General features: G+C 34.2%; 2 protein-coding genes across 2 annotated transcripts; both read left to right on the top strand.

Annotated features, from left to right (window-relative positions):
- Positions 1-6428: 6428 nt before the first annotated feature.
- Positions 6429-10526, top strand: LOC113870952. Its single transcript, XM_027507555.1, has 3 exons — positions 6429-6871; positions 7642-9076; positions 9154-10526. The coding sequence occupies exons 1-3, from the start codon at positions 6604-6606 to the stop codon at positions 9338-9340; spliced, it is 1890 nt and encodes a 629-aa protein (XP_027363356.1). The 5' UTR covers positions 6429-6603; the 3' UTR covers positions 9341-10526.
- A 3490-nt stretch (positions 10527-14016) lies between these two features.
- LOC113871593 (pentatricopeptide repeat-containing protein At1g62910-like) lies at positions 14017-16727 on the top strand. The gene is made up of 2 exons (XM_027508685.1): positions 14017-14049; positions 14148-16727. The coding sequence occupies exons 1-2, from the start codon at positions 14017-14019 to the stop codon at positions 16302-16304; spliced, it is 2190 nt and encodes a 729-aa protein (XP_027364486.1). The 3' UTR covers positions 16305-16727.
- The last annotated feature ends 3346 nt before the right edge of the window (positions 16728-20073 follow it).

Raw genomic sequence — 20073 nt, 5'->3', positions numbered from 1 at the left:
AAGCAAGGGAATATTGGCAAATGAGATTTTCTTTAGTAACAGATGCCTTCTCCGACATGTCTCGTATGTCAAGCTCTTTTCTTTCCCAAGGATAGCTGGTTATAGGTCAAGCAGTAACATCATACCTCTCCCACATAAGGTCTAGAAAAGAGAGATACGTAGTTGCTTGACCATAGGGAGAGGGCTGAACGTTGGCAAAATAGGGCTATCTCTCAAGCTAAGAACATCATCTTCCCTCTCTGAAAGATCAGTTCAATGACAAATAGGAAAGAAATAAATAGGAATGAGAACAAACATTGAAAATGACATAAATAAGCATCCTATCGCAATATCTATTTTTAGATTGAGAAAATGTTCCGACATCAATTAATTTGTCATGGTAGAAAAGATGAACAGCGCGCGCGGACCGTACTCGAGTTGAATCTTCCCAGAAGCAAGGAGTAGGCCTCTCAAAAAAGATCAAAAATTTTCTTTCATTTTGATTATAGAAAGTCAATTTAGAAGAGGTGGATATACCTGGCATGACGCAGCTGGATATTTTTTTATCAATAGAACAGAAAAAGGTTGTTTAATTGAAAAAATTTAATAGACTGTGTGAAGTGATAGAATATTGAATTGAAGACCTATCCCTTGAACCGAAGGGGACAAGAATTCTTTTAAGAAGAATACATGAAGGAAGGAGCAATCAACTTCCCGACTCGACCGATAGGGAGAGGAGGTAAGCTTGTAATCGGTATGAATTAGTTTGATAAGGGCCGGGCCAATTCAGTTACCAAGCTATAGGGAATTACCTTAGTCAAATAGAAACCGCTTTCTAGAAGCCTGCCCTACTTCCCTTTTCTTTTGCCAATGAGGAAGGCATCTCGAAAGAAGAAGTTGGGAGGAAGAATGCAAGCAAGGGATATCCGTATTCTTTCGCGCAATATGTTGCTCTCTCTGCGCACTTAGCTTTCTTTTTCAGTTTGCTATCGTGCTATTGCCCCTTTAAGACCAAGGGCTCTTTCCAGAGTTTACACTATAATAAAATTCTTCCACTGTTCTTCTCCTTGACCCATCGACCAGGAATTATATAATTTCCTAAGCTTCAGCTTATCTTTTAGATTCTCCCCAAATTGAATATTACGATTAAGCAGTTGGGATAGGAAATTTGTGTCAGTTTAAAGTGAAAAAACGAGCCCTATGATTATTCTTGCAAAAGCCCTTTATACTTTACTTTTTTGACTTCAACATCAAAGATTTATATGTATTCATTTTAATAAACCTCCTAAAATATTCTTCAAATTAGCCAAGGATTGTTTATGTGTTTGTAGATCCTCAAATAAAAATATTTGAAATTCCATCTCTTTCTTATGAGTAAATTCTAAATCAAAGCCTTGTTCTTGTTGGTCGAATTTAAGGCGTTTCTCATTTAAAAAATCATGGAATGCTTCCTGCGGGTTGTACGCAACATTTTTCGTCAATTCAGGATTTTGTAAGAGTACGTCATGAAAGAGTCGAACACAATTATGTCTAAGCTTCCAGATCTGGAGATCCTAGTTTTCGAAGGCTACTAATCCATTATATTCATTTTGGGAGGGAGCTTGATCCAATGCACCCTTAACATCATGCCGATACTCTCCATTTTATTTTCTCAGCAAGAAAATAATTCCATCATTTTCGAGTCTGATGATTCGATGCTGCATGGAGCTTTCTAGGCTCCGATTGTGAACAATTCCTTCTTGAGGGAAGGGTTCCATAAGTACACTGATTTCGAAAGAATCCTCAAAGGACGAATTTGAGATCCTGGAAGGGGCTGGAAGGGGCTGGAAGTCCTTGCCCTAGCCTTACTTTGAATATTTTAGAGAAAAGATCTCCCACATAAGGACCTAAAATAGAAGCCATATATATGCAAAGAGAATAGCAATAGAAAGAGATGAGTAATACCATATATATATTACAAGTCTAGGGCCATATTTCTTTTTTAAACTCAAACAATAACGACGAAATAAAAAAATAAAGCCTAATAAAGATACCCTAAAAAGTCAGAGATTTCTACCTGTGGTTATTATAGCTTCTTCTTCTTATCCTAGAAAACGTGCCAATTGAAGTTATAAAAATAATGGATCAAAAAAAAGAATTCAAAAAACCGACGTGGATATGTTGCATGCTTATTATTTTTTCTTTTGTACGCTTCCCCAGTCCAGAAGATCTTGGTCTAGCCCCTAAAGGTAATGTGTGAAACGCTTGTGCTAGACCTTGCACATGGAGCACGGCTTGCGGCCTACTTTACTGAAAGGGATCCTTGCATTGCTCTAGAGGATGTTTTATAGGAATTTGTCCCCACAAACTAACACGAGACTTTTCAGTGTGTTTTATCCTCACTCGCACACTTCCCGAAAACTTCTCGAAAAGGTCACCCATCCCATAATTGCTCCAAGTTAAGCACGTTTAACTTTGGCGTTCTTAAGGGATAGGCCACCAAAAAGTAAATGCATTTTGTTGGTATATGTATTCCTAATCAATTATTTTAAGCTATCATTAACTGTATACACAGTCTCTGGATTTCCCTCTTATTCCAATATAAGTTCGATTCATTCATGTGCCCCTTACCGCTAGAAGTCTGCCAGGTAGTCGCTCCTTGTCCGTGCCACATTGCACCGACAATCACTCCCCGCCCTCGCCTAGTGATCACATCGCCTGGGTGATCACATCAGTCCCCACCTGGATTGGAGATATTTTGAGAGCTCTTTTGGACCCAAACCTGCTTGGCTTTCTTCTTCGCAGCCTTACAATGCTCGGGTTTGTGCCCGATAACACCACAATCACCACATAAAGCTGGTACCAAAACTAGAATTAGAACGGGATGAAAAGAAGCCGGCTATTCTCTTTACCCTTAAGCTTGCGAAGTTAAGTTACCAGACCTTCAGTTCCAAGCCTTAGGGCAAGAGGAGTGAAGTGAGAAGGATGGGCTAGCTCTGCAGTTGTTGTGCCTGCCCCATTACCTGTGGATGACGGCTACAAAGTCATTGCCTCGGAGAGGTCTGTGAGCCGTTCGCGCTTACTATTGACTTACCGTTCGGTTCATCCTATAGCAGATGCCAATAAGTTAGCTGTACCAGTATCAGCCGACGAAAGAGCATCTCCTGTCCTTACAGCCTTTGAAGAAAAATCAGATTCAATGAAGAGGAATACCTGGCAAAGGCGACTCAGCCGGCCGAATCTCTTGACTGAGACAGCATCCGTGGGAGGGAAGGAACTGACATATCGGATCTTGCTTACCGGCCGGTCATAGAGGTGGGGCATAAGAAATAGCTGAATCGTCGGAAGCTCTGCCGGGGGAGGAAATTCCGGACTCCACCTTTTACATGTAGGTAGGAGCTACGACCAATGGTTAGGTCTTTCTGTAGGAAAGGAGTCTCGTTGACAAAGTAGTAGCTTCCTAGGATGTTAAGTTAAAGCGATATACATTCCCGGATAACACGCATCATAGGCCTAAGATAGCTATTCTTCGCATCTCACAGAAAAATGTCGCCTAGGGGCTACCGCAAGAAATGATCTCCCCTTCTTTCTTGACTCTCGTTCTGTCTTTCTTCAACAGTTAGAGAGGGACTTATACCATTCCTAGTCTCCTAAACCTCTGAGCTTATTAAGTATAAGTAGAGAAATAGCTAGATGCAACATCCATCTCAGTCAATAGACTATTGTATCTATAAATGAATTTATAATAAGCCAATAACATCCTTTATGAATATTTTTCCCCGATTGGACATTGTCGCTAGTCTTTTTTCTCTTTCCGTCGTTTTGCCTTAATGAGAATATTGGTGCATACATGCACTTGTAAGAGCTTGCCCTTAGTTAGTGTTAACCCTACTCTAAAGGGAGTGAGTGCACTACTAGGAATCCCAGGATAGTCATATTAAAGTTTTCCCATACGAATTAAAGACGATTCTCTGCATCAAGACGATTCAGGGCATGCCCCCGAGACGTCTGTCCTTACTGCGGTTCTTCCCCCAACAGCTTATTCGAGAACAGCAAGAGGGCATTCGAGAGCAGCTACTTTTCCTTCTTATGTGGCATTTGTCCCTGAGACTAGTGCTACTCCCTGCCTTCCTTTGTATTCATCCCATCTGAGATCGAATGAGGGTATAATTCTTCATACGATCAGATCCGCAGCGCTTACTGTACCCGCGCTTCAAAATTGAATCACAGCAGAAAAGAAAGGATCACAGCCGATACGCATTCAATTGCTAACATCACACCGGTTACTGATTAACGTCCGACAACAGCTCTTATTCCTTAGTAAACTCCTATTAGTGCACCGGCGGTTATTCATCTGCACACCGCTTATTCAACAGCAGATAGGCTTAGAGCTCCTACGCTACGAACACACCGGATATTGAAAAGAGCGCTTACTCTTCTTGCAGCGGAGTCGTTCACAAGAGAAAGACTAGCGTTCAATAGCAGTTTTTTCTAAAACAGTCAGAATTCCTAAGTTGATTAATGTAGTCAAGTAAGGTAGGTAAAGAAGTGGAGGAGAATCCCTTTCTTCGCTATGGTGTTAGAGAGCGTTAAGCATAATAAACCTTGGATCTTGCAAACAGTAGGTAGACCAACTGAAGCAAAGACTAGCAGCGGATCTGGATTTGGAACATCAGATCTTGTTCACTCTGACTACGTAACCTGTAGTGATCTTCAGCACATTATATTGATTTGTATGATGGTATGCTTTTCGTGTTATGAATATATAAGTAAATGAGAATTTTGGTTGATTACGTAAAATTGATGAAGAGTGTTTGACTGTTTCTGAATGGTGAAATGTATTTTATTATATCTATGTGACTTGGACTAAGTTTGGATGTGTGTGAACTTAGACACATTTCATTTAACTAAATGATGAGAAGAGTGATGAAAGGAAATGAAGGTGAATATTTGAGAATTACTAAGAAAATGTATCATGAAAAAATGACTAAAATGAGTATGGGTAGTTACAGAGATACACTGAGAATATAGAACATGGAGCCAATTGTAGAAATCTGAGAGAAATATAGGATGATGAATGACATTCACTTATGTGTGTGCACAATCTATTGAATGCAAATGCATCACATCGCCTCACACTTATTTCTTGACTATACATTTGCTAATGAGCTCTATATTGTATATGTTTTATCTGTGTGCATAGGCCTAAAAGAATTATGATATGTGTGATTATAATAAGTGAGTTATAACAAATTCATTAGTGTGATCATAATACAGGTATTGTAATACATCGACACGTGTAATTATGATACATGTATTGCAATTTAATATGATTATGACACATGTATTATGACATACTGGTCGATGTAAGAATTTATGGAATGTTATAATTTTAGTGTATGATTTAGAATATTGATGAAATGATTCTTATCACGTTCAATTTGCTGTAAATTCATGAATATAGTATATGAGCTAGCATTATTTTGATATATTATGTATTAAATAATGCTTTTGTATTAAATAATATTTTTTGTATTATTTGATTCATTTATAAAATAAAGTATTTAGTGGGGTGGAGAATATTCACCCTTATAAATTATTTTAGGAAGTGAAGTTAAAGAAATTAAAGAAAGTTGATTCGATCTAGAATCATATTTTCAATGTGATTGTAAGGAAGAATTGTTTTATTAGGTTTTAGATTAATTTGAAGATTATAATAATTCTGATTAAGTTCTTATTTAAAGTTGACAAGGATATGTAATCATTTTTATATTATTTATTTTGAATGTATATTATTTTGAATAGTTTTATTATAATTAATGATTTAAAATGTATATGTAATATTTGATAGTTAGACATTTTGATTGTAGTTTATATTTAATTTTAGATAAAAATTTACTCTGTTGAAAGACAATGTTGTTTATATTTTAAACTTATACGTGCATGTAACATGAATTAAGTAAATTGTTAAGATATAAATTTTAGTTTTTATTTTATTTAAAAATTTGAAATTATTTCTTTTAATTTTTTTATATGCATTTGAGTTTTCATGAATTAAATAATAGAAATGTAAGTTTTACTTTTCTTTAATTCTTTAATTTATAAATATAAAAAAAAATTTACTTTATTTTCTTCTCTTGTTATAAATTATTATATAAATTAAATAAAAAATTAAGAATATTATAATAATACAATTATTCATATATTAAATGGATTATAATTTATTACTTTACTATTATTATATATAAATTAAATAAAATATTTAAATTGAGTGTAAAATTTTTTAAACTTATACTGATATAAAAATGTTTTTTTCTATTATAATTAATAAATAATATAAAAAGAACATTTTTAATACCGTTATATGCAGTGTATCACACGAAATATGCGAATATGTCCCACGTAGGAAGCTGAGGCGAAAGAGGGCAGAGGAAGTGACTTACCATCAAGGAACAAGTCAATCACTTGTAATATTCCAAGCCCAGGGGCAAATATGACAAATCACATATGGTGAGTTGGAGACAGTTCCTTTCCTCTATGCATCAAACTTTTCCGCAATCGTAACTGTAACCACAAGTGAAGAATCCCTTTGACTCTATCGTACGGTAGACAGAACTAATAAAGAAGGTTCGAGAATTTTGCTTGATGGGCGGGGGCGGAGGCGGAGCGACGGCGCTCGCAGAGGCGCAGTATTCGTCGGCGAAGACGTCGGTGTGGTGGGACATTGAAAACTGCCATGTTCCGAAAGGGTGCGATCCCCACGCCATTGCGCAGAACATTAGCTCCGCACTCGTTCGCATGAACTACTGTGGCCCCGTTTCCATCTCCGCCTACGGCGACACCACTCGCATCACTGCCTCCGTTCAACACGCTCTCTCCAGCACCGGCATATCCCTCAACCATGTCCCCGCCGGTATCTATCTATCTATCTATTCTTCTTTTTCCACTCGACTGTTGAATGCATCAGTTTAAGTTAGGTTTCTTTACTTTTTCATTGCTATACAAATATTCAATTCCTTGAATATAATTGATTGCGAATCGCAGGGATAACCTGACTTATCGATATCATTGTTTTTTTTTTTCTATATGTGTACTTGTTGTTTTCGATTCTGTGATTTGTGCTACTCCGATTTTGGAAGAACAATCCCGCGATGTGCTCTTTCCAGTAACCAAGCCTTATAACGTACTTGCCTCTATGATCAAACAACACGCGTTTTAATCAGATCTATGAAGCACTAGATTTTGTGTTTTTTTTAAACAACAAAAAAGGAGAGAGAGAGAGAAGAGTTTCAAACCGTAATTTTGCTTATTGCTCTGCTTGTTAGAAATCCTTTTTTCAATGCCGTGGTTTATAGTTATACCAGTGAGATTTAGGTTTTCTTCTCTGCCTCTCTAGTTTTTAGTATGTTTGATTTTCTTTGTATTTAATTGTGCTTATCTTTTATTTTAAAGAGGGAATTTGAACAGTCATATGGGTAGCTTGGGTGGCAATCTGTTATAAGTGACTTAGTAAGAGGTTTGCTTATAAATTTACCGGATTTATTAGTCTCCTCTGTCCAAATAACCTTGTCAACGTTTCATAAGCATTCCAGGAATAATTTGTCATGAATTTATTTGTTTCACGATAATTTGGAATTCAGAATTATGATTTTGTCTAACTGATGTTTCCATATCTGCTACTAGGCGTCAAAGATGCAAGTGACAAAAAGATTCTTGTTGACATGCTATTCTGGGCAGTGGACAATCCTGCACCTGCTAATTACTTATTAATTTCTGGTGACCGAGACTTCTCCAATGCACTTCATCAATTGCGGCTGAGGAGGTATAATATTCTTCTTGCACAACCTCAAAACGCTTCTGCACCCTTAGTTGCAGCTGCTAAGAGTGTATGGCTTTGGACTAGTCTTTTAGCTGGAGGACCTCCTCTTATGAATGGCGAATCACAACAACTTGGTAATAATAGCATCCAATCATCTTCTGACACCTTATCAATTCCAGTCTCTAATGCTGTTCAGATACCGCAGCACGTGGATTCCTTCTCAGAAGTTTATACAGGAAATCAGAAATTTCCAAACACCGGAAGGCAATTTGATTCTAGACAAAATGGGAAAACGACTGGGAGAAATTCAGGTAAACCAAATGGACCCAAGGCCATGCATGCTGCCCCTATTGGACTTCAAGAAAATTGTGCCAATATAAACTCTTCACGACCTGGCAACTATAGCCCTAATGTTCCCCCAAGTGGATCTTCCCTAAATTTTATTCATAGCAACCCTGATCAGTTGTGGGGAAATAATGGTAATCTACAGAGCAATCATCAAAATTCCTATTCACAGCCAGTAAGATCAAACAGTTTTCCTTTGCAACCTCCTTTGGCATCAAGTAATTCATTTTCTTCAATTTCCCAAACTTTTGCAACTTCAATAGTGCCACATAGGACTGGTGGACCCATCCTCTCTGCAGGACCACTTACAAATGCACCACCAGATATTGGCAATCTGAACATTTCTGGATATCCTAGTAATGCTTCCTATCCTCACCCTGTTAAACAAAGGAATAGAGACTCTAAAAAGAGTTCTAACAGTAATGGTTTAAATCCTGTAAGGTCAACTGACGAACAAAATGGACATATGGTACATAGTGTACAGCAATTGTATAATGGCTATCCGCATGGTCCAGAATACCAACCGTCTTCATTGGCATCGATGGGTAGTAATAACCTTCCTGGAAATGATATGTGGGGATCTTCAGGATGCACTAAACCTTCTGAATACATCCAAGGTCTAATAGGGGTTGTTTTACTTGCTTTGAACACACTAAAAACTGAACAAATTATGCCAACTGAATCGAATATAACAGATTGCATTCGATATGGAGATCCCAAGCACCGCAACACTGACATCAAGAAGGCCCTGGACAGTGCTATTGAGCAGCAGATGGTGGTTAAGCAGAATGTAGGTGCTTTGCAGTTGTATGTTGGTAAGAATGATAAGGTTTGGAAGTGTGTAAACCCAATAGGTGGAAATCCTAAGCAGCACTCACAAGAAACATGGAATGAAATTAAAAAATTTCTAAGTACTCCTTCTGGAAGATCAGCGATAATGGGTACTCTGTGCAAGTAAGGATCTTCTAATTTTGTTTATTTTCACTTACTGAAAATTTTCTGTCTCATATCTATATTTGTCTTTTCTCTAGGTATGAAGCAGGTATTGTGATTAAGAATATGTGCTTGAAAAATCATTCTTTAGGTGATGTCCTTCAAATTTTGAACATGGTGATTACCCTTAAAAAATGGATGGTGCATCATCAGTCAGGCTGGCAACCACTTAACATCATTCTTGCTGAGGACAATTCTGATTCAGAGGTCATAGCATGCCCATAACTGCAATAGGCATGCTGTGAAACTCAAAATGTTACTGTCACTGAATATATATTAACAGCCAGTTGGACCAGGAAATTAGAAATTATTTAAATAAACCGCTTTTTTTAGGTAGGTAGTAACGATGAACTATAGTATGATTAGTACCTTGAATGCTACATCTTATTATTATGATTATTGGCAAGATTCTTCTGTTCTGTTCAAGGGAGAAAGAAAGTAGCTTTTGGACAATATATGAAACTTGAAACATACAGAACCCTAAAGTCTCTTTTGGTTGCTGTGGTTCCAAATTCTCATCCTCTATGGACTTGTTATCCATCATAGTGGATCTATCTTGGAATCGGAATCCCTTCCTCTGTAAACTCTGGCTTCCGCTCATGTTCTGCCTACCAAAACATTTGAGTTTTGCTTTGAGATTGACTTATTTGACTGAACTCCTTGGATCATTTGACTTAAGCCTCGTAAATAGCATCGAGGATATTGGCCAAGTATGCATTGCTGGCAGTAAAAGTTGGGTGATAATCCAGTGTTTTTCCTGTATCACTAGAGAAATGGTCTACCAAATCATATTGTTCCGGAGAATGTGGAATGCAATCCAGTAGCTTCTTGTGTGCCCTACATTTTATTGGTTATATCTTCAAAATGTTGCAGGACTTTTAACTACCGGTCAAGCAACACTTAAATTGCTAAAGATTGAAGGAAACTGTACTCTTTAAGATCCTCCCTGAAGCTCATGGTTTACTACATTGACACATGCAACAAGTGTGTTTCTGGGGGATTTTCAGTGTGAACAATCACGTAAATGGAGTATTTAGAAATGATCATAGATCGTGGAACCAAAAGGTCATCTTTTGCAGTGATGGTGCTTATGGAGCTGTGATGTTTAATGTTTTATTATTTATTATCAAATTAGAATCGGGAATTTGGGTCATTCAGTCGGGAATTGGTCTTCCGGCCCTGCAGCCTTCTATTTCCTGTAGTGTTAGTAACTTTTGTGTATAAACCCAGTACATCATATCTGTCTGAATAAATACACTGTATAATGTAAATAGTTTAAGGGTATGCTAATCGCATTTGAAATTTACTTGCAACTTTTTTTTTTTGTTGGAAGTTAATCTTGTTTGTTGCATAAATAGAACCTTGAATAACGATCAAATCGTCTTCTTTAATACAAATTTTCTTGTCTTTCGAATATTTGCACTTGGCACTTGAATGGATGTTGACACAGTCTGCTCATCACGGGTAAGTGAAACCGAGCTGTTTTAGAGCCATCACAAGCTCCTAAGGTTCGGTTCAATCAATGAATTTTAATTTGATGCTGTTAGAAATTTTGATTAATTTGGAATTAGCTCACAATAATACTGCTTTATTTATTTAAATAAGTTGAGTTTGATCGTTTAGTTATAGGTTTGGAAATAGGGTGCAGTGTTAGCAAGCTTATATATAGTGAAGCTGAGCGAAGCTGCAGTGCTGCGAGACTGAATCTTCTCTTGTTCGACTGGCCGGTTGAATCTGAAGCTGGTCAGTCGGCCTAGAAAATCGGTGAAGCAGAAAATTGGTTAAAACTGGTCAAAATCGAAAAAGAACTCCGCTAGAAAACTGGTTCGAACCGGTCACTGTAATTTTTTTTGGTTTATTTTGTTAAAATAGTTTTATTCTAAAATATTTTTAAATTAAATAAAAATTCATACGTCATATTTATATATAATTTTATTAATATTTGGTTATTTATTATAATTTTTTATTATATATAATATGTACATTTTTTTAAAAGTTTTAATTAACTTACTTTTTATAATTTCATATTAATTTACTATTTAATATATTAATATAATATTTAAAAAATTTATTATTATGGGTTTGATTTCAATTTAACTACAATAGAACCAATAAATTATGAACCAATGCCTTCATCGGTTTAAAAACATTGGATTAGACTCAATTTATAACCTATTAGTAAATTAGAAAAAAGGTTCTACTCGTATACATGCTTACAATTTTACATTTTTAAGGTAATTGATTTTTTAATTTTCTTAGAAATATTTGATGATAATTATTTTGAACATAAAACAAAATAATAAAATCATTTTTAATTCAATACCTAACGGGGATTATTTTTCTTAAAATCACTATTTGGTTAACAAAATAAAAAATGAAACAATGATTAAATTAAATTGTATTAATGTAATCACCTGTCAGGTCTAAGGGATACATTTTGGATTATTTAAGAATTTTGGGAAAGATATTTGCTACTTTGGCGATTTTATACTATAAAGTGAAATTTTATCATAATCGCTCAATTTTATAATTAATTGATTATATATTATATATACTTAGTTAATTTTTTTTCCTGGACTACAGGAATTTTTTATTAGAGACATCGGAGTTAGGACCATAATAAAAGACCAAATTCTTCCTTCAAATATTTAACAACATGCATCTTAAAGTTATAAAAATTCTTTGATCAATAAAATAAAAGTTTAATTATAATTTTTTATGTTATAATTTAAATTGTTCATAACTTTAACAATTTAATTTTTTAAAATTAAATAAATTAAATTGTCAATTTTTTATATTTAAAAATCTTAATTTTTTCACTCATTTTTTTAATAAATTGAAACAATTAAACTGTTTTTCACTTAAAATTTATCGATTAAATGATCACATTTGTAACAAAAAGATCATCACCTTCCATAAATTTTAAAACTTTCTTCTTTAAATCATAAACTTACAATTTGTAAAATTCAATAAATTTTCTCAAATTTTTATTAAGTTTTTTACTTTTATATTCTTAAATCTTAATTTCACAGCCCCAAATGTAAATAGGGATGACAATGGGTAGGGTATGGGTAGGGTATTACAGTACTCATCCCCGTACCCGCGTTTTAAAAAAATACCCATACCCGGCCTCATACCCGCGTGGGTATGAATATTAATCCCCGTACCCGTACCCTTTAGGTACCCGCATACCCGTCTTGTATCCATTACTCGCGCTTGTTTGAGAAAAAAATATTTATAAAGAAAAATATGTTTATATAACTTCACATAAATAGTATAATAATACAAAAAATTCAATATGTAGTTGCCGAACAAGGTACAAATATAGATAAAAAACAAATATTCAAAGATAATAAATGTTAAATGTATCTTAATATAATAATTTTCTAAAGTAAAATTCTTAGAAACAATAAGCAAAAACTAAACACACAAGTTATTTGTCAATGATAATTCTATCTTGTGTGAGATTTGATTGTTGGTAATGTCAAAACGACAATGAAATAGATTTATACAATGGTTGTCCCTTCGTGTGGGATCACTTAGTAACCTCTTGTGACGACATTAACAACTAACTCTAATGAATAACATTTCATAGTTATTAAGTTTTAGTGAGACAGACATTGAGAATGAGAATAGAGTTAAAGTAGAGAAGTTCGATACTAATAACAGAAAGTTGATACATAAAATATTTTTTTTAACTTTTGAATTTGAAATTGTAAGAAAAATAATAGATTTAATTAAAATAATATAATATAATTAATATATATATATATTAATACTAGTATTTTTTAACTCATATACTATACGAAAGTATTTTATCAAAAATATAAATTTTTGAAAAATTATTTTAGTGAATTAAATATTTATAATGTATATAAATTAAAAAAAAAGAATTTGAATAAAAGATAAATAGTTACAATAAAATTTTATAATAAAGAAATATACATGTATATTAAAAAAATTATACTTTTTTATCTTAAAAAAATTAACAAATAAAAATTAACAATAATTTTTTATATTTATATCTTTTCAAAAACTTTTTTGAATGTGAATAAATAGTAAGAATAATATTATTTAGATTCAATAGATTATAGTTGTGCTTCTAATACATATGTTACATAGAAAAATATTATTTTAAATTAAAATATAAAAATAAAATTTAAATATTATTAATAAATAATAAGTTTACAGTAATAATAGGTGATTGTAAAATTTATAAAATATTTATTATTTATCATTCACTTTATGATTTAAACATCAATATGATTTTATTAACAAAAATATTTGTGTAAAAAATATTTTATGTGTGTCATATATAAATAATATTTTAAAAAAAGTCAATCTTATATTAACTATGTAATAATTAAATTGTGTTAGCCTAATTAAATGATATAAAATAGTAAATAAATTTTTCTATTAAAAATATAAACCAAAATAAATTTTTTGGTTTACTTTATTATTAAATATATTTTTATATTAATCTTATATAACTTCACATAAGTAATATAATAATACAAAAATTTAATGTATAATTGTAGAATAAAGTTCAAGTATATATATATATATATATATATATGCGGGTATGGGGCGGGATGGGTACTTAGATACCCATACCCACACTCATCCCATTAAAATTTGCGGGTTTTTACTCACACTCATACCCATACCCGTATAGCGGATAAATACCCTACCCATTATGGATAAATTTTGCGCGTGCCCATTGGGTACTTTACCCATTGCCATCCCTATATTGCCATCCCTATATGTAAAAAGTACAAAAATTGTTAAAAACCAAATTTACTAAAAGCAAGTTCGAAAATTGTTAGTCCACAGACAAAATTTGCAGTGCTCTTTACTTGATAATTAACCCACTCATGCCTTTGACTTACTTTACTTGATACATGATTCTCGACAACGTTCTTCTCGGTTCTCAGGTCAGATTCCAATTTCCCCTTGTATATGTCTGTCTTCATTTTTCATTCCTTCAATTACCCTTTTGGAAAAATTCATGCTTGGTTCTATGGCAATAAAGCTCCCTTCTTCGGCATATCCTACTCGATTCCTCCAATGGGTTTATCTTTCTTCAAGCTGTATTGCAGATATTTCAGAAACCAATGAGATTGTTAAGCCCAAGGATTCATCTGACTTCGACCAAAGTATCAACTTTTTGAGGAATAAGCTTGCCCCAGATAACTTAATCCAGGTTTTGGACCGTGCCAGCGATTTGAACTCAGCAGTGAGGATATTCAAATGGGCTTCTCGTCAGAAAAGTTTTCACCACACTTCCAACACATATTTTAGGATAATTTTGAAACTGGGTATGGCTGGGAATGTTCTACAATTGGGGGATTTTTGTCAAAACATGGTGAAGGACAGGTGCCCAGGTACTGAAGAAGCTCTTGTAGCATTGGTTCACACATTTTTGAGGAATTGTAGGATTAAAGAAGCTATTACTGTCTTAGTGAACATGAATTTGGGTGGTTATAAGCCCCCAATTGAAGTTTTTAATTTTTTGTTGGGTGCTCTTCTGGAAGAAGAGAGAAGAGATTTTGAAAACACCTTGTTTGTTTATAAAGAGATGGTGAAGGCAGGTGTCCTACCCACAGTCCGCACTTTGAATTATTTGTTGGAGGTATTGTTTGCCACCAATCGGGTTGACTTGGCTTTGGATCAATTTAGAAGAATGAACAATAAAGGATGCGATCCAAATAGTAAGACCTTTGAGATTCTTGTAAAGGGTCTCATTGAAAATGGTCGAGTGGATGAAGCTACAACTGTTTTAGAGCAAATGCTCAATGTCAAATGTCAACCAGATTTGAGTTTCTATACCTGCTGTATACCTCTCTTTTGCAGGGAAGAAAAGGTAGAGGAGGGAGTAAAGTTATTTAAAATAATGCAAGATTCTGATTTTGTGCCAGATCCTTTTATTTATGAGGTTCTAGTACGGTGCTTGTGCAAAAACATGCAGTTGGATTCTGCTATATGCCTCATTAATGAGATGATAGAAAGTGGGATGGCACCAAAACATGATGTCCTTGTTGATATAATAAAATGCTTTTGTAAATTAGGGAAAATAAATGAGGCTATATTGTTTTTAGAAGATAAAGAAGTTTGTGAAACTGCTCCTTTCAATGCATTGCTTGAAGGTTGCTGCAATGCTGGTAAAATTCTGGTAGCAAATGTTCTGCTGGAGACAATGTCTGAGAAATATATAGCTGATTGTCAATCTTGGAATATTCTTATTAGATGGCTTTGTGAAAATGAAGAGACCAAGAAAGCGTATATACTTCTTGGCAGAATGATCAAATCCTCTGTTATTCTTGACCATGCTACATATTCTGCTCTTGTAGTTGGCAACTGTAGATTGGGCAAGTATGAAGAAGCAATGGAACTATTTCATCAGATTTGTACCAGATGCTGGCTTTTAGATTTTGCCTCTTATTCTGAATTAGTTGGTGACCTCTGTGACATTAATCACCTTCAAGATGCCATTGAAGTGTTTCACTATATGTCAATGAAGAGATGTTCTCTTCATTCCTTGTCCTTCTACAAGCTGATAAAATGTGTATGTGACTCAGGGCAGGTCAACAAAGCCATAAGACTATGGCAATTAGCTTATTATTGTGGTATTTCTTGCAGTATTGCCACACACACTGCTATCATGCGTGAGTTGTCTAAATCCGGAACGGCGAGAGAGTTGCTAGTATTCCTCTCACATATGTTGATGATGGGTAGCAATCTTGATGTAGAAGCATATTGTATTCTTATTCATGGCATGAGTAAACAAAATAAAGTAAAGGAATGTGTTTTATTTTTCAATATGATGGTCAATGAAGGTTTGATACCTGATCCAGACCAACTATTTGATCAATTGTCATTTATAGCCAATCATTCTCAGTTATCTATGATTTCTAGTGCAATTGATAGAATTTCTGATAGTGAAATTTTGAATTCAGCAATGTGTGACTTACTGATAACTGGTTTGTGGAAAGAGGGGAAGGAACATGAGGCCCATCAATTACTGGATTTGATGTTAGAAAAGGGTTGGCTTCCTGAAGCAACCACTCATAATTTATTGATTGGATCTGATGTTAGAGAAGGAAGGAATCAAGCAATATTGTGGTCTGATAATTCTGCCACAGAAGATTCTGTTAGCAATATACTTGCCGAAGGCCTTGGAGATACGTGAAACTTCTGCATTTTATGAAAAGAATCTTATTTGCTTAACATGCCAGTTCCAGCACGATTGTTGCTTCTTTCATCAAGGATTTTCATATTCAGCAGTCTAGTAGCAACCAAAACTATTGTTCACAGAAAATCCCTTCAAGAGATGCAGCTTGGCAGATTTTAGCTTCATCAGATTTATTTGGTATTGGTAAGACGTGGAATGGCTTGTGCTACAGGATAGATTTACAATTTTTAACAGTGTGTATATGACATGCTTTATCTTGAACCTGCTTTATTCTTTCTTCTTTGTGAATCGAATGATCTCAAAAACAGTCAAAGAGGTTATTTTAGTTACACGTTTTTGGCTTATTATTAGCTAGTGCCCACCAATAAGGAAACTCTATGGTTTTAGATTCTCTACGTTAACACTTGCATGAAGAGTAATGCATCAAATTAGTTCGTCAAATTATAAGTAACAGGCAATTTAGTCCTTAAAATTACAAAAATATCATTTTAGTACTTCAAATACAGGTCATTTTAATCCTTATTGTTATAATTTCAAAGATTAAAATGATGATCATTTTATAACTTCAAATAATAAAATGATTGTCGATTGATATATTAGGGATTTAAATGATATTTTTCTAACTCAAGGACTAATTTGATTAGTGCCACTAATTTTCGGGACTATATTGATGTATTACTCCATGCATGCGGGCAATCACATGCGCGCACACATTAAAAGTTTGATCTTATATTCTTGTTTCATTGATTTGCAGGAACTCACTTCTTCTATTTATATGTTGCAGATGACTTGCCTTATCCTATGTTGCTATATCCATGATGATTTGATAACGCTACCAACTGCTATTTAGACAAGAAATATTATTTGTAGTGGCTGATATGGTTTACTTTTCTCTTTACATTTTTGAGTATTAACATATTTCTGATTCAAAATGTATGATGGCAAAATGGTCTGCCTTGACCGTGTCAATCTGATTAATCCTATTAAAACGTCAGGGCTGGACTTCAAATTATAAGCCTGAATCTTTGAATTTTTCTTCAGGCCGGTCTGGTTTGTTTAAGTAAGAAATGCAGGTTTGGGTATTCTTGGACTTATATTTTGCAGACCAGATTAAAAATGGCTTTTTGGCCAGATTTGATGGAATCTGAATTCGTATTGAATCAAGTAGTCCGTTGTTAAACTCTTATTAGCTGAAGGTGATGTGAAGATTGCTGGAAAGCCACTGTTGTTGCTGATTTAATCTAGCAGATTAGCATGTCAAGCTGTCAACTTCAGACATTCCCAGGCGGGGTCGTGTTACCTTTGAAAGAAGACACCTTGTATAATATCGATGCTCTTGATAAGTCCCCTCGTTGATGTTATTAAATAAATAACCAAAACAATTTCACAAGTATTTGTCAAATTCTGTTGTCTTCTTGATTATTTGTAGTTGCAATTTTTACCACCCTTATGTTTTTCACCATTGGATTCTGTATTCAATTCCATCGTGTGGCCGTTAACAATCTCAAAGTGAGCAGGAGTATCGGATTTAGGAGCTACAAATGATCAAATGCATGTTTTTTTTAGGATAACAAACTAATATTGTCATCTCATTCAGTTACTGATTGGTCTGGAGTAACTGCATCTTTAAAGAATTTGCAATTTCATTTTCGGAGGGTTGTTTTTCCTACCTAAATACATAGATCTAGTTGACCAACAAAGAAAAAAGACATATATCTAAGATAGTATGCCAATTTGACTTACATTATATATTGCATTGACTCAAGAATGGGAACTGCAACTCCTTCCCTTAACCAAAAAGAAAGAAAAGAACTCAACTTACCTTGTCTGCAAATAGATAAAGCTCCGCTTTATTTTTAAGTTGGAAAATCATTTTTCACATCTTTTAATAAAAAACAAGCTTTTCAACACAAATATATTATTCAAATTTAGATATACATCTTAACCACATTTAATGGTTTGAAATAAATTTTATCAAAATCAATTTCATCAAACCTCAAATTAAACGAATTTAGACCCTCTCTAATTTAAGCAGGAAAATGATCATTTAATTTTTTTTTTTTACTTAAATGATTTAAAATTTACCTAAGCAAATCACGTAAAAAAAGTGTAAAAAGCATACAAATTTTGTTCAAGGGAATTTGCCAAGTACATTTCTTATGTTAGGACTCGTCCCAAAGCTGGTCAGCTTGCAATGTTTGGAAGTAGTATGAAGAGCGTACCATGTCCTTTAAGGTTTTTGGAAGGGGCTTTAAAGCTTCCACAACTTCACTCATTAGGGGTCTGCCTTTTGGATCTCTACTAAGGCGGTGAGCAGCCAGTTGGGCAGCTTTCTGAACTTTAGAACCAAATGCTTCCAAAGTTATAAACATGGTTAGAATGCAACAAAATTTATCAAACACATCGACACAACTAAACTTCACAGACAGGGTATTAGTTTCAAATTTTTTGTTCAGAAATTTTTTAAAATGTGGGATTATCGATAACAACACTAACGACTCCAGAGAAAAAAAAGTCCAACAAAATATAATCATATAGAAATAGCAATTAAGTGTGAACATGTGGGAATTTAGTCATAGATAGCAACTAAAACTTCAAGATTTGGACATGCCATATCCAACTAAACTTACCTGTCATGACATTTTCTGATGCTGCATAACCATAGGTTCCCATCACTCAAGTGGACATGTGGGTTTTGTCACCTTCTGGACTATCCTTGGCGAGACCAAAGTCCGAGAGCCCAACTATTACTACCGTCTTACTCGCATGCAGTTTGCATCCTTTTTGCATTTTTTTACACGATTTGCTTTAAAAAATCTGAAATCACTTCAACGAAAATAAACAAACGATCTAGTTCTTGAAACTGAAAAAGATCCGGATCTAAATTAAAACTATTGTTTTTTCAAATTTAAACTAAGACTACATGCTTTGATTTTTATTTTCAATTTTTTTTGTCAATTACAACTTTGATTTGATTTGGCTTTCCCAGTCGTGCAGGGTCTGGGCCTTATACTTCTCTGTACACTATCAAACAATTAAAGCAGTGAATAGTATTTGTCCTGATTTATTTTGTCCGTAACAGATTCTTTCAAGTTTAAAGTAACTTCGATTTTCGCATCGAAAGCACTGAATGCTCCCTATCAAAGATATCAGCCATCACACTCGAGCAAGATAAGGATTGATATCACATTACCATTCACCACCAAATATGTGTACTCATTCAAAAGGATAGTCAAGATAGCATCTGAAAATATCTGTGGGACAAAATAATGTAATAATTAAAACTTAAATATATTTTTAGTACTTATATTTTTGAGAAATTTTAATTTTTTAGTCTTTTTTTTAATTTTTAATCCCTGATTTTTCAAAATCAATTGTTTGCCCTTACTGATGATGTAGCTAAGTAAGAATAAGTTGTTGGTAACATGTCAATTTTCCATTGCGCCAGAGGAACCAAAAATGGCGAATTTAGAAAAATCAGAAACTAAAACCAAATGAAAAATTTTTCAGAGATGAAAATCAAAATCTAACAAAAATTGGGGACTAAAACATATTTATGCTGATAACTAATGATCAGGGACCTAAGCAGAATTTAAACAACCTCCCTCTCCCACCCGTTTCTCCAGCAAAAGAAAAACAGAAATATGGGCTGTTCTACTGAGGGTAGCACCAGAATTATGAGTGCAATTTGACTGTGACCACTGCAAAATATTGCAGCCCACTCTGACAAGAAAGCAACATAAAATAACATTACCACGTCCCCAAG

Source organism: Abrus precatorius, unplaced genomic scaffold (assembly GCF_003935025.1).
Source record: "Abrus precatorius isolate BTA unplaced genomic scaffold, Abrus_2018 Scaffold7, whole genome shotgun sequence".
NCBI lineage: Eukaryota > Viridiplantae > Streptophyta > Magnoliopsida > Fabales > Fabaceae > Abrus > Abrus precatorius.
Note: the sequence above shows the minus strand (reverse complement) of the source record. Positions and strands in the feature narration are given on the sequence as shown.